Below are 12,803 nucleotides of genomic sequence, written 5' to 3' on the forward strand. Positions count from 1 at the left end.
CTGGACTGGACATCCACGTTAATGTAAGTACAAAATGTGACACATTACAGTTTGTTTTCACCCTGAAATATATGTCAAATTAAACAGTCTAGTTTATTGTAGTTTTTTCTTCCTGTTTAAACAAATGTTACTAAAAATGGTACCGGCCCATATACTGTTGCTTAAATTCGTAAAAATATATTTTAAAGAATAAATAACTTTCATTTTTTTATGATTAAAATATCTGTTTATTTAATATATTTTGTTTATAGCATTTGCAAGCCATGACGTTTTGTAGAAACTTTAGTGTTTGTTTTTTTGTGTATATTTCAGTAGATTCAGAATAGAGATATTTTGTACAATGTTGTCTAACCCCCTCCCAAAAAAAATCTCCGGCGTGATCCTCATCACCATGGCAACAGTCAAAGCAGCAGTAACTGCAATGCCACTGTTGGCCACAGTTATGAAGTAAAAGGGCGGTTGGCGCTGTTCTACATTTCCATGGAAGGGAGACCAACTTACTGTTAATAAATATGAAAAATCATTGCCTTTAATGTTCATTCTATTTATAATCATTATGTATGAACAACTGCGGAAGAAACCTTTTTTGCATAACACCTCGGTATTCACTGATGTAAGAGGATTTGCAAACATCTTGTACATGCAAAACAGTCTAATCCGTTTCTGCAGGGTTCAATTAAAAAAACTGGTTATGTCCAACGTAAAAGATTGATTAAATTGTTGATTTTATGTCAGGGATTTAAAAGGCAGCAAATCAGCAGAGGCAGTCTTGAGGCAGCAAGCAGAAAAACACTAAAATTCACCCAAATCTAAAATCTCCTAATGTTTAGGATTTTGTAGTCTCCTCTGTGTCCAGTTGTGACTTCAAACTGTCAGCAATCATACTCCAGTACTTATATAAGTCACTTTGAGTTCACACTGGACACAATATGTAAGTCAGCATTCATTTAACTATTCTTCTTCGTACTACAAAGCAGTGTAACTGAAACCATTAAGTTATTTTCGTGTGCTTTTTGGTTTTGCTTTGTTTTTGGTAGTGTAAAAAGATCCCAACTTTAGCAAATAACATCCCGATGAGGGCGACATCTACTGGTAATAACAGTAGCTACTGATTGAAGTTGCAGTGCACATTAACAGACACCTCTAGTTGTGACATTGTGTACGGTGTAATTTCTCTTAACTTTAATCCTTTAACAATTTGGAAAAAAATACTCATAGTTTTATAAACGTAAACATACCTGCGTTCATGCATTTCCAAATTAGTTTGTCTGACACATCAAATCAAACTTAATATATGACCACATGATAGCATTTTAATGCAAATGACACTGATAAACACAAAATAAAATATGATAAACTGTATTATTTATTCTATATTCATTGTGTACATTCAGACTTCAAAATACAGGTGTGGCAGAGGCGGCTTAGGTCTGGATCACTCATGTCAGTCAGGTGCAGCAGCTCAGGTCTTGGGGTCTATGTCGTCTCTGTACACTACGGTTCAAAGGTGGAGGCTTTAACATAGTAACGTACATGATTGTACCTACAAGAACACAGACAAGTCTCTCACTACTGCCAACAGCATATGAAAATTGGTAGGAAAGGGTGCTAAATCAAAAGGCAAGGCTCCACTCAGAATTAACATTGGTTAACATTGACCCTAATAAGAACTAACAAATAATTTAACTGAGCTAACGTTAAATGAGGAGAACTCTGTCCAACAAGATACTGCAGGGGAGAGCAAGGCAGTGTGTGATAAGAGTGGTAACATGTGTTATAGAGGCACAGATAAAATATGAATACATATTGTGATACATATTATGAATATGCCTTAGACACAAAAACTTTAAAAACCACTGGGTTAGCTATAGGTTGGCAGGGATAGAGAAATAAAATCCTATCAGGCACTAATATTGTTTATTTGTAAGTATCAGTGCAACTATTAACTATATTTCAAAGAAATAGTCCCCTATACCGCAAAAATATCACAGTGATATCTTTTTATGGCTTTCAATTGGTGTTGAGATGAAAGCAATAAAGAAAAAGGTATCATTAGAAAATTACCTTCAGTTTACTCATATTCTAAAGATCTTCTTCCATTTCGTGGCTGCAAATCCAAACAAAATGTTATTTCATGTTCATCTGGTTTAGAGAAAAAAAAAAAGTTCTGACGTAAAAATGTTCATACCCGGTAGAGGAAGTAACCTCTGCTTTGGATTCCCCCAGGGCCCTGCAGTTTAGCCTGTACAGACAAAAACCATACAATGTAACTGAAATAGAATAATGTCCCTGTCTATATTTTATTAAATCTCTCCTACCAACAAAAGTCAGCAGCACACACAATCAATTCTTTATGTCTGGACTTTCCAAAAAAAACATTCTGTTTCTAGCTCACAATTCCTCAGTGTTCACTTTGTGAATGGCAGCGCTTGATAGCAATGAGAGATAAGTTGACCTGTCAGATGCATTAGTTTTAGACCATAATTACTCTCAGCTTGGGAAAGAACAAATGATTTAGACCGAACTTATATAGGAGGTGAGTAGAGTTGCCTAATGTGAAACTGCATTATTGGCACTTAAGCTCCGAAAGTGGACAACATGTTAAAAACAACACGCAATATAGTATTTTTCTTCTGCAAGAAGCATCAACACATATAACGTACTGCTTCAACTAGTGCATTGGTATGATTTTCCATTCATACATTTAGCCTTAATTCTCGAAATGTTATTACAACTCTGATTGGAATATATATTGTTTAAGCCAGAATTTGTAAAAAGATTTCACGCAAAACAATCTTTTTTAATGTCCTATTGCAAACAGTTTTGTGAATGCTGAAAACAAAACATCTTTGTATTTTACATCTTTGTTTTATCAGTTAGTGGTTAAGATTAAAAGCAAAGACAACTGAAAGGAGAACTGACAAGGGCGGTACATACGCGTGCTGAATTTCCTCTCTCTCTTCTGGTATGGAGCTGAGAAACTAGGTGTAGGAGAGGGTGCAACACAGGGGTCTGACAAACATAAACACACACAGGTAGAGCCAGACACACAAACATGAATTTACAGCATATGGAGTGTGTACGCAGACAAATAGAGAAACACTGTTTCCCTCTAGTTAACACACACAAACATGCAATGCAAAATGCAAACAAAGATTTCCTCAATGCAACCGTAGCAACTGCAGCCTCAGTGTCAGTGTTGTAATAAACACATAACATGGAACAGCATTATATAATATATGAGTGATGGAGGAGCAAAAACTAAATCGCTTCATATTTCATAGAAGAAATATGGTTTCTTGGTCATTAAAGAAAATAATGCAATTTATGTAAATAATAAAATTCAGCTCTTATTTGTATCACAAGTGGAGACAAGCAGCCATCTGCATTGTTTATTTTTCCATTTATGTCACCAAAAACTATTGTAGACAGATGCATAAAACCATCAAAATGTACATTAATATTTTATTTCCCTAAGGCTAAAGTAGCAATATTGTAGCAATATTAAGTGGTGTACACACATTTCAGCATCATATTTTTCTTCTGTAACTTTTCCTTTTTTTTTCTCAATTGAAGTTTGTGTTGTGTCAGAGCAGGTAATCATAAGCTAATTTGTCCTGCAGCCAAGAAGTTCATTAGGCTGTGGAGACATGGACTACAGGGAACAAAAACAGTTAAAGTAGGGCCAGGAGTTTTTCCGTGTAGGTAGTGTGTGTCATTGATTTAATACTCGTCTACGTGAATACATTCATCCTTACATTGATCTACTTGCATGCATTTTAATTTGGGGAACAAAGTGTGAATACTTCATATGACTGGCATTATCGTCTGTCAAATTATAACTTATTCTGCACTCATTACAAAGTACCAGACTTGAATTGTATATATAACAAGGTGAGGTGCTTCCCTAGGTTAAGCAATAAATTATAGCGGTGCAGATTTGCAGATTTATGTTTTAACCTACTTACCATCCCCTGTGACAAGGTAGAACTTTGTGGTCTAGAATAGTGAAATAAAAACTGCACATACAATGTGTGGCATTAAAAAACTACTACTCATTTACACACAAACAAGCCAACATACATTTGTCATTGTGTTTAATTTTATGATACAGTACGTCTCTATAGTCCAACTGTGTCAGAGAACATAGGTCAAAAAGAAAATGTTTTACTCACCCTTTTACTATTTTCTTGCACGTTCAGTTCCTGGTGGAAAACAAAATGTCACTCTTCTGTGTTTCAATGCCATTTAACATAAAATCAATTGTGAAATGCTGTTTTTTTTTTTTTAATCCATTTCAATTGCAAGTAGTGGCACACTCACTAAAGAGTAAAGTGTAGGGTACCTTTGACTTCTGAACCAGCATCAAGACACAGAGTTCACCTAAGACATCAGATGCCTAGAAAAATGACCAGAGGCACTATAAGTGTGTTATATGTGATGAAATAAATAAAATCAAACCAGACAAAATCAGACTCCTCACTTACCCAAAACATCATGTCTGCAGAAAGGTAAGATGAGCACACAGCATCTATCTGCAGAGAGCATCACAGATAATGAAGGATGCACATACAAGAAAGAAAGAGAGAAAGAAAGAAACAAACAAACTAACATACGTTTTGGCCAAACATACGATTTGCTGGGCATACCTGGCTGAGTAGCTGCCTTTGATCTGTTGTGGCTTGCTGAAATTCTGCTGAACTGCCTTTTGTTTCATTGAACAGCACAGAAACACACAGTTAAGACAATAAAATGAATACCAAAACTGAAAAACATGATAATGATACTAATAATTCATGATGATGTAGAAGCTATGTGTCAGTAGTGCCTCTGCTGTGCTGTGATGACAAACAGTATGTCCTTCACCTGAATTTTACACATTAGGTTGGGAGTTATTATGAAATATGTTATGATATCATAATATATTATAATTTAAAAAACATATTTATGTAAATCAAAAATGTCACTCAAACAAAACAAGTCAATCAACTCCCATTGACTTCATGGAAAGAAGCAGCTGTCAGTCAAAATATATGTGCCTCTTTATCATTTGTGACTTTGTCACTTATTTGACACATTGTGTCAAAATGTTGGATGAACAGAAGAGCTTTGTCCACAGATTCTTGACAAACTGTCTCTGATGACATTGATGGATGGTTGAATAGAAAGTTTCCTACATATTTTTTCTCCATAGCCTTGGTTGAATTTTGATTGATAAATATTAAATTACATTTAAAGTTTTCAAAACACAATATAATAATGCTGATAGATAGCTAAATAGACAAAAGCTATAATTAAATATATCGAATAAATGGTTCACATAACTTACTTTTGCACACTGGGATGGTGAGGATGAGCAGGGCTGCGAAGGTGATGCTGGCCGTGCTGAGTGGACTCATGGCGCTGCTGCTGAGGCTGTGCAGGCTGCTGGAGGCTCCGCGCTGTGCAGGCTGACTTTGGCTCTGGAAGGTCCTCATCTCCCTTTGTCGCTGGCCTTTCTTCTCTCTTTTTTTTTTTTATTTTTTTTTTTTTTGTATGTTTGTTTGTTCAATAGGGCCCGTCCGCCTGACTTCTTGCTCCTCTGAGAGTTTCTGTGTCATGCCAGCGAAATATGAAGGCTCGTGTCACACACACCCTCCTGCGCGCTGACTCTTAAGTGCGTCATTAAAAGCTCCGTGCAAAAGTTATTAGATTTGATCAACCGACTAGATCAATGTGAATCCTCAGGGAAAGTTAAAAACGGGTTGGTGAAATATGAACTCCAGCGGGTAACCTTCGGACAAAAGTATTATTATTATTATTATTATTATTATTATTATTATTATTATTATTATTATTATTATTATTTTTATTATTATTATTATTATTATTATTATTATGGTATTGTTAATAACCTAATAAAGACAACACAAAAAAACACACCCACAAAAATGCATTTAGACTAGCAATGCTTTGCATTGACCGGGCAGTGCTCCTCTTTCTGACCCCAAACTGCCCATCCGAGGTCCCGGTCCTACTTCGGTAAAGATTTGGGGTGTGTGTGACGCGGAGGCGGTCACCGGGAAGGGCATCCGGCTTGAATTTAATAATTGGAAAACAAAATAAAATAACTTGTTCCAATGCAACGTGCGGACCACATGATCCGTTGTGGTCTTACAGGATAAGTAACAATGTGTGTAGTCACTGCTTGGAGCAGCATCGCTTAAGTAGGATGTAGCGTTTTACTGTTTGTCTCCATAGAGTTTGCTCATTTTCTTTTAAAGACATTCAAAGTTATAATTTAAAACAAGTCTCATTCTCAAAGTGCAGTTTGAGAATTATCAGTCGTAGCTATATTTCCGTTGCATCTCAGTAACATTTCAGATTTATTTTCAATGTCCCGTCATCACATGCACTTTATTTGAGTTGTCAAAATGTCAAACCCCCTTGTGACTTTCACATACAGTCGCTTGAGATAAAATTCACGCCACTGTATTCTTGAAGCTATGAATGCTGCATGTGACATCACAGTAGAAGCAAGCAGGGGCTGAATACAGCACACTAGACGAATCCTCCCCTGCTTTTTTAGGTGAGCAGAATATCAGGTGTGAGTTGGATGAAATTCTGTGGCCAAACAGGAGCAACATGAGGCTGTGTCTCATTTTTTCCATGTACTGCAACTTTCTATACTGTGATTTAGTTTTGCCCTTCATCACACAATTGTTGGATAATATGTTTCTACAGGACACATTTTTGTACATTTACTGTAATATATATTGCTCCGCCAATGTTTTCTTGTTTTGTTATAATTATTGTATGACATCTGCTTTCATTTCCAATTTTTATTCAGTATTTCATGCATTTCTACTATTGTGCAATATAAATAAAAAAAAAACATAGTAGAGACAGTGATTATGGCTTCTTACTAAATTACCATTTTATTTTGTTTTTCTTTGGGTAAAGCTGCTTGTGTGTAGGCATACATTTTCTCGGGTACTATAATTCTTACCCTCCTGTCACAATAAATGACACATAATAAAATAAAAAAAACAGCCACAGCCCAGCACTGGATAAAAAATGTGTTAATACACAAATTTAGGTGTGTTTACATTGACTGTAATTAGTTTACTACATTTATAACAAGTGAGGCAGGCTTTAGAATGAGAAAGAAGGAGGAGAAATGGATGAAGCTAATCAGATTTTTATGATCTACTGGACTCATGTAGATGTATATGGATTTTCCAAAACCATATGTGATGCATTTGCATTGGACTTGTTAACATGCACACAAATCTGTTGAGAATATCAACTTTATCCTTCATCTGGTATGCAAGTAAAGTCTTTATTTTATAACTAATTTATGAATCAGATTGTGTTATGAAAACATTTACAGAGAACAACAACAACTTTGTATTTGAAATTTAATGTGACTTTGCCTGAGAGCATGGGTAGCAACAAATGGAGCACACTGATAATTGACCAGTTCCAGGGAATCATCACACTCATCCCCACCCTTGTCATCATCGTACACTAATTTCTCTGCCCACTGTAATCTTCCACTTTTCCTTATTATCTTGAGTGAATTAGAGGTTAGTGGGCAACAGTAAAGACTACATATAATGTTTTTTGCAGATCTGTCATAGTAATAATAATTATTTTGGCCATTAGAGAGGAAATGGCAGTGTTTGTTAACATCTGAATTGTTTCAGTGACCAGACTCCGTAGTAGTTCTTGTTTCTTGTTTCTTGTTTACCCTTGGTCTACTATTCTGGAAAAGTGCTGAAATGTTGTGACCTTTAAACTGTTTTCTTTTATTACAAAGTTGGCTGGCATTTACGTGCACTGGTTTAATTGGTTAATTTGGGTTAAAACCCAAAGGTACTGAGGGAAGGTTACTGTCTGTGATTCACACACTGTCATACCTTGGAGCCACAACACACATTGCACTCTTTCTTGTGCAGTTCTAAATCTTATCTATCCTCCTTTATGAGTCCACGTGTAATTTCTGCAGTACTGTTCACGTTAGGCAGCCTCTAATTATCATACAAATTAGATAATGTATAAAGTGAGAATATCCACAATGGGAGGAAGTAAAGGTGGACGCAGAGCACCCAAACAAAGGACTTTTCCACAGAAGAGTAATAGTGCAGTTCAGTGAGAAACATGTTTTTTTTTTTTTATTAAATTACAATTTCACCAGGTTTATCATGTGTATAGAAGGTTCTTTACATGAAGGAAGTGCTTATTTTAGGCCAAACAACAGGGCAAGTTAAGAATGACATCTGAAATAGTCATGTGACACCTACAGTATATAGTCATTTAGATTAGAAAACATGTTAATTCTAACCAGCAAAAGGAAATCTCTTGTCAATTTTATTGCAATATTCATAAAATATACATACTGATGAATAAGAAATACTTAACTACACACCTTTGATACCTGCTTTTGCTGTTAATGTATGAAGTGTAAAAAAGTGTATCAAGTGATAAAAACCCACCTATATTACATCCACTCATATGTTTTGAGTTTTGTGCAATTAGACTAAGCGAGTAGGCTATAAGTATAATAACATTTTATGATTATATATCACATTCTATCATAACACATCCACAATTTCCACTATAGGCACAGTTAAATGACAGTAAGGTTGCTATAAGCCATTCTTTTTCCCTTACTATACAATGAACTATACAAGCTTTTTCCTTAGATACTTTATTCTCACCTTTTTTTTCCCAGTTCCCTTTTAGATGTAGGATGAGTATGTACTAAAACATATTGTAGTTTCTATGTAAACACTAGTGAGCTGCTCTAATTACAAATAATAGGTTGTTGTCTCTTTGTGTGTTTGAACTCACAGCTCCAGTCCACTAACCTTCAGTTTCATCAATGCAGTGATGAAGCTGATAAAGAAACAACCTTCAATTTATTGTTGATTTATTATAATCAACAAACATTGTCTCTGGTCACAAACTGAATTCATTTGCACAGAAGCAAATTATACTTATTCTTGTTCAGATGTGATCATCTGATTTGCAGTAATCCTTTTTTTACCTGCAACATTTTGACTTTATTTTTTTCTCCACTGTCTCCTTTTATTTGATCACCTTCATACATGTTTTTTCACTAAAGCTCACCTAATCCATACCTCACACAAACTGAAAGCACTTTTGCCGCTCCTCACATACACACACATACATACACAATTACATGATTAAAACAAAATTGCACACATCATCAACAATCCTAATAGGCAAAGAGCCCTGCATGGAGCTATGCCCACATAATAACGGCTCTCATGCTTACTTCAGTTTGGCAGTGTGTTCTTCTGTGTGTGCAATTTGAAAGAAGTGAATGAAGACCTTGAGATGAGGTTACCAAAGTGGGATGAGCATCCACACAAGTTTCCCACCATCAATTTGCTCTGTGCAGACTGTTTGTATTGATGCATTCAGGTGCTACTATAATTTCTTTCCGGATTTAATGATGGAAGCCACATGATAAGAGTCAAGGGAAAGCATCATAACGGCAATAGAATAACACTTGAGTTAATTAATTTGAAGATTTACATCAGTTAGTGTATTGAGCCTCAAAAATGAAAAAGCTATGAACTTAAAAAGATGCAAAGTGCAAGTTACAGTATCTTTTAAGTCAGCTGCAGTCAGCTGACAAAGTAGCAAAGATGGGTAAAACGACACTGATTATGCCTTCTTCAAGCATAATAAAGGCCTGCACAAAATGCCATCCAGATAGCAACACAAACATCCCTGATTCCAAACAGAAATAGAAAATGCTATCAGCCTTTAATCACCAGTGTGAATGTCAAATGTAGATTACACAGATGTAATCACCTTCCCCTGATGCTGCTGTGTCGGTGTGAAAAGCCCTTTTGTTTGCAAGCCACACCTGCATGTCATCCTCCGTGCATGTCACTGGGGCTCCCTCGTCGGCGTAGTGTCCTCCTGACACAACAAGTTCATTTAATGGGAACACCTCTCACCTGGAGAGCCCACCACAGGAAGTTTGTGTTCCTCTGAATAAGCACTGCTCCATTCAAACTTTTTCATAAGCAAAATGGGTTTCTGCATTAGTACATTCTAGCAAAGGTGGTAGAAATATACACAAGCTCAAAATTTAAGTAAATAAATATTTGCCTGAAAATCTTCTACGTAGTGGGAAATTTGCTCTAAAATGTACTTAAAGCACAGAAGTACTCTTAGAAAAACTATTTATTAATAGTACTGAAATTGATGAATTTGATAAACTCTCAAAGGTAAAATGGCAAAAGGGCCAAAGTTACCTAGCGACTTGGTGTGGAACAAAATTGGCACAGCTGGTCTGAACAAATTTTATGTAACCAATTTAAGTACTGACAGGTAGTTAAATTGTGTTTTAATTGTATTCATGGGTAATCTACAATAATAAACCATTTTTTTGTCATTTGAAATTTTTATTTAGAAATTTAAATTTAAAACAAACATTTAATATTTAAAGAGCAACTAATAACTAAAGCTTCTAAATAAGTGCAGCCCATTGAAAGTACAATATTTTCCTCTGAATTGCAGTAGAGTAAAAGTAAAAGAAGCCTAAAATAGAAAAACTCCAGTAAAGTACAAGTAATGCATGTTTGTGTTTGAGTAAATGTATTTAGTTACTTACCACCACTGCAATCTAGTAAGATTGAGGTGATTGTTTTTGTGTCAGCATCAACGTCAGAGATTATTACAGACCTTTGCCATTCACGACGCATCTATATGGACAGTAACTATAACAACTATTTAGACAGTAAGTGCCAGAATAGCCACAGATGAATCATGACTACAGGAAAATACATCATGTGGCAAAACAAAAAAAAGATTGCATGCATGCGTGAAGTTATGATGTCTAATATACATGTGTGGATGGAAAGGTATATTGTTTTTATGACCATACTAGCTTCCCCTAGGGAAAATGTGTGAGTCTATTATTCCACGTCCTGATAATAAAATGTTCCTTGTAGCACGGACTGAGACTGATTTTTGAATTCTGATTAGTAAACGTTACATAAAACAAAGCATGCGAACAAATTGCCTTGAAAAAAAAAACAAGTAAACTGAAATAGGAATTGTATTTGTACTTACAAATGCTTATTAAGTGTAGTACGTTTACAATTTAATGTATACAGCTAAAACAACAGTGTACAGTTATTGCAAATTTACTTATAGTGTACTCATAACTCAGTAAGGAGTACTCAGAATTACTATTTCAAACAATGTCATTTCATATTGAGTGTACTGTGTGCTGTCTTTAAAACAAATCACTTAAGTTGGGTCAACTAACGTGAGATTTCCTACAACTTTATTGTCTGAGTTATAGTCATTTTTACAGCAGTCTGACGTACTTGCTAATATCATGCAAACATATTGCCTTAAAAAAATAAATGGCTTTTTACTTTAGTCACATCGTCTTTACTCATGGTTCGTCAACCCCACCCCTCCCCCTAAAATGAATCGACGTGGATTACTATTGTAACAATACTACACTATATCACAATATTAAGCAATTATATACTATACTACCAAGGTAGATAGACCCTCAGCCACCCAGCCGTTCCATATAAGAACGCTTCTTCTGTCAATTAACTGCAATTATTTAGTTCTCACATCAGTCCCACCATAGTGTAAAATATTCTCCACACTGTATTGCATAAATGGGAAATATATTTACTTGCAGCAATGCACTTTCAAAAAAATTTAATCCTCCCTGGGTCCTTGGCAAATATCCGCAGAGGAGATTTTCAAAGAGCAGAAAAAGGTCAATGGACTGGATTTATGAATTGCACAAAGATGCTTTTACCCCATCTATACTTTATACTATGACCTTGTTAATACCTGCCTAAAAGTTCTCCTGGCAGACTAAGCATTTTTTTTGTGAATTGCTGCCTCCCACTGGTTAAGTGTTTTAGCTTCACTCAAAAACAAAGAGTAAAGTTTTTTTCACCCTGCAAGAAAACTAGTAACAACTGCATTTGTTAAAAACTGAGTAAAGTTAACAAAAAAATCTAAGTTAGGATTGTTATTGAATTCTACAGAGATACATAACACAATACATCTTGAAACTGAAACCATTTGTGAAGATTTTTTCGTAAAATAATTTGCCCTATCCAAAAAGCACTAACTTTCTCTGAATTTTCTCTGAAGGCAAAATTATTTTTCCTGTCACATTCCATATTAACATCATTGATCATACAAATGTATATCACAGCAGCAGTTCAGTATGTTTGTGCAAGCTCCTAAGTGCATTAAAGATGAACAAGTCCAAGTGTTAAGGGAAACCATAAAGACCTGCAATATAGTCTTCTACAGCCTACAATAATACTGCATTCTTGGCCTAAATTCTTGGCATAAGATGTACCTATAGTGTATGACTCAAACCTCTAAGGAAGATACATCTACCACCAAGTCATATTTGAAGTATTTCCCATAAAGTGAATAGTTTGAAAGCTTACGTCACATGCAGCAATAAACCTAGAACTTAACTGGTGGTGACAGCGGATGGCACATTCACCAGCTGAGAGCTTGGGCATCTGTCTGTGCACAACAGCTTCAACACAGACAGTGCACCTCTAGGCATTATCTGCACATCACTTGCTTCTTTCTCATTGTTTTTTATCACGTCTGATTCAATGTGTAGACTGAGATGACTTGCATTTTCATTCACTTCAATTTCTGTAAGTGTTCAACTAATGTTTTTTAAGGTTAGATCACTCTGCTCAGATGTGTGAAAAGTGCAAATCATTAGTAATGTCTTAGCGAACTTGCCTTTTCTCCCTCTTTTTCCACATCTG

General features: G+C 35.5%; 1 protein-coding gene across 7 annotated transcripts; it reads right to left on the reverse strand.

The window, feature by feature from the left end:
* Nucleotides 1-1,185: 1,185 nt before the first annotated feature.
* On the reverse strand, nucleotides 1,186-5,477 carry nmu (neuromedin U). Of its 7 annotated transcripts, none has more exons than XM_067512231.1 (10): nucleotides 5,330-5,477; nucleotides 4,650-4,705; nucleotides 4,488-4,535; nucleotides 4,346-4,399; nucleotides 4,176-4,205; nucleotides 3,969-4,019; nucleotides 2,938-3,012; nucleotides 2,189-2,242; nucleotides 2,065-2,107; nucleotides 1,186-1,494 (listed from the first exon to the last, which is right to left on the reverse strand). In XM_067512231.1, the coding sequence occupies exons 1-9, from the start codon at nucleotides 5,475-5,477 to the stop codon at nucleotides 2,072-2,074; spliced, it is 552 nt and encodes a 183-aa protein (XP_067368332.1). In that variant the 3' UTR covers nucleotides 1,186-1,494; nucleotides 2,065-2,071. The 7 variants fall into 7 exon arrangements, with proteins under 7 accessions (XP_067368332.1, XP_067368333.1, XP_067368330.1 ...); XM_067512232.1 differs by having other exon boundaries at nucleotides 1,186-1,543; XM_067512229.1 differs by having other exon boundaries at nucleotides 2,923-3,012.
* Nucleotides 5,478-12,803: the final 7,326 nt, after the last annotated feature.

Source organism: Channa argus, chromosome 8, assembly GCF_033026475.1.
Source record: "Channa argus isolate prfri chromosome 8, Channa argus male v1.0, whole genome shotgun sequence".
Classification (NCBI taxonomy): domain Eukaryota; kingdom Metazoa; phylum Chordata; class Actinopteri; order Anabantiformes; family Channidae; genus Channa; species Channa argus.